The 2,370-nt window shown below is 68.6% G+C and overlaps 2 protein-coding genes across 2 annotated transcripts; one reads left to right on the top strand and one right to left on the bottom strand.

Annotated features, from left to right (window-relative positions):
• Positions 1 to 284: 284 nt before the first annotated feature.
• Positions 285 to 798, top strand: H696_01855 (hypothetical protein; the record flags this gene model as incomplete). The annotated part of the gene is made up of 2 exons (XM_009495757.1): positions 285 to 337; positions 468 to 798. The coding sequence occupies 2 exons, from the start codon at positions 285 to 287 to the stop codon at positions 796 to 798; spliced, it is 384 nt and encodes a 127-aa protein (XP_009494032.1).
• Positions 799 to 1,167: 369 nt separating this feature from the next.
• Positions 1,168 to 2,260, bottom strand: H696_01854 (hypothetical protein; the record flags this gene model as incomplete). The annotated part of the gene is made up of 4 exons (XM_009495756.1): positions 1,168 to 1,379; positions 1,536 to 1,877; positions 2,005 to 2,095; positions 2,213 to 2,260. The coding sequence occupies 4 exons, from the start codon at positions 2,258 to 2,260 to the stop codon at positions 1,168 to 1,170; spliced, it is 693 nt and encodes a 230-aa protein (XP_009494031.1).
• Between the last annotated feature and the right edge of the window lie 110 nt (positions 2,261 to 2,370).

Genomic DNA, 2,370 nt, shown 5'->3' with positions numbered 1-2,370 from the left:
CCCCCCCCCCCCCTTGCCCGTCCCTGTGGCAGTTTGCTGTGGCCTGGTGGATCCTGATTGACGCACATGTGGTGTCGGTCAAGTGGGAGCGCGAGCTGCGCGAGGGGTGCCGGCCGCCGGCCGACGGCAGCGCCGATCTCTTTGGCCTGGCCCCCGGGGTCCGAGAGCTTGTGGCCTGGATGTGGCCCGGCAAATCGAGCGCCGACGCCCTGGCCGCGGCCGCTTCGTCGGCCTCCTCCTCCTCCGGCAGCCTGCCGGAGTGCCCGCCGCATGTGTCGGGCGCCATGTGGTGGTGGTTCTACTTCCCGGCCCTGCTGAGCACCCTCTCCCTGATCATGTACGTGCTTGTGAGGGAGTGGGGGGGGGTCCTGCGGTCGGGCACGCGATTCCGGGCCTGCCCTGTCCCCCTCCCCGGCCTTCTGTGCGCTGTGTGCCTTTTTTTTTTTCCCCCGCGCCGCTCACCAAAGCTCCCTGCCCCATGCCGCCGGCGCGCCGGGCCGGCCGCTTGCCCACAGGGTGAATGCCGTGTCGAGCCAGGTCCTCAGCGGAGACACCTTCGACCTGGACGACGGGACCCTGCTCTTCGCGCGGGTGTGGATCTTCGTGGCCCTGTTCCTGAGCTTCGCCGGGCTGTTCGGCTCGGCGTGGATCATGATTCAGCGGTACTTTGTTCCGAACAAGGACGGTCTGCTGCCCCTGCACAAGTGGCCGGGCGTCTCGTTGCTGGTCAACACCTTCCTCATCTTCCTGTCGTCCATGCTGATGCGCTTCGGCCGTGCCCGGAGGGGGTCCTTCTGAGGGGGCGGGGCCGCGCCAGAGAGCCGGCTGTCACCTTTTGTCGGCACCGGTGTGTCAAGGCCCCGGCCGTGCCGCCCGACGGATATGTGCCTCTCTGCCTCGGCCCCCCCTGCGCCCCGCGCCCCCCCTCCCCCCCTCCTGGCCCCTGGTGGGGGTGCGAGAATACACCGAAAAGGAAGAAGAGAAACAGCCGGGGCGGGCCGCGCCAGGACAAGCAACGCGCCCTCGTCCGTGGGAGGAAGAGGGGCGAGAGGGAATTCACACAGGGGGGAAGGCATGCGGTGGGCTATTGGCGTGTCATGGTGGCCTGGCAGTGCCCTTGACCGGGGGCTGCCACATGGCACTGGGCTGGGTGTGTGCGAGGGTGGGTCACTTGGGCGTGGGAGGGGCCGGGGCTGGCGCCTCGGCCTCCTCCCCGGGGCCGGGGAGGGCCTTGCGGTTGATGAGGAGCTCCAGGATGGCGTCCCACTCGCGGACGACCATGTTGTGCCCGCCTGTCCGGCGGAGGATCATCTGCTGGTCGGGCAGCCGATCGGCCAGATAGGCAACCGACATGACCGGCACGGCCTTGTCATCGATGGCTGCCACCGGGTGTGTATGGGGGGGAGGGGGGGCGGGGGGGAACATTGCACGACAAGGGGCGGTGGCAGGAGTGCAGGAGGAGCGTCAGAAAAGCGGGAGACACGGCGGGCGGACAGGGGAGAACAGGGGGCCGAGGCAAGGGCAGCCGGTCGCACCATGCCAGAGGTCCACCCGGGAGGGGTGTGTCTTCAGGCAGAAGCCCCAGGGGCTGCGCTCGACCACCATGTCGCGCGTGGCCCCGCGGTGTCCCTGCCGCAGGGACTCCAGCAGCCGGTGCTGGATGCGCTGCATGCGAGGGTTCCCGGCGGCCGAGAGGGCCAGGTTGGCCAGAAGCAGGCGCGACATGAGGAACCCGGCCACCGGGAGGGCGAGATTCCGGACCGGCCACAGGGGCCGCGTGAGCAGCCAGAAGAGCCGCAGCAGGGCCGTGTATTGCTTCTCATTGTGCGGGTCGCTCGGGGGGACATCCACCCACTGGGGGTCGGTGGAGATAGAGCCTGATGGTGGCCACGGTGAGTGTGTGTGTGTGTGTGTGTGTGTGTGTGTGTGTGCATCGGCGCGAGGGGGGAGGCATGTATCAGAGCTGCCCCCGGGAAGAGGGAGGAAGGGGCAGGGGCGGCGCACCGATGCCGATCACGCGGGGGCCAAGGAAGCTGCCGGCCGCCAGGGCATAGCAGCCGCCACTGGACCAGCCGACGATGTGAAACTTGTCGACCTGCACACGCGACGGGGGTGCATTGGCGGCGGAGAGCCGGGCGGTGTGGGACAATGTGGTGAGTGCCAGGAAGGAGAGGGGGGGGGGGGGGCGGAGGGGGAAGCGGGCGCGGCGAACCTCCAGGTGATCGGCCAGCTCGGCGATGTCCTTGCTGAAGGACTGCATGTTGCAAGTACCCAGGGGGGGGGGATTAGTAAAAAAAATAATGCCGGAGGTGATGGGTCACGCGCGGAGGAGCCATCCCTGTCGGACGCACCTCATACGTCCGGTTGGGA

Source organism: Fonticula alba, assembly GCF_000388065.1.
Source record: "Fonticula alba strain ATCC 38817 unplaced genomic scaffold supercont2.3, whole genome shotgun sequence".
NCBI lineage: Eukaryota > Rotosphaerida > Fonticulaceae > Fonticula > Fonticula alba.
The sequence above is the reverse complement of the archived record's forward strand: the minus strand, read 5'-3'. Positions and strand labels throughout refer to the sequence as shown.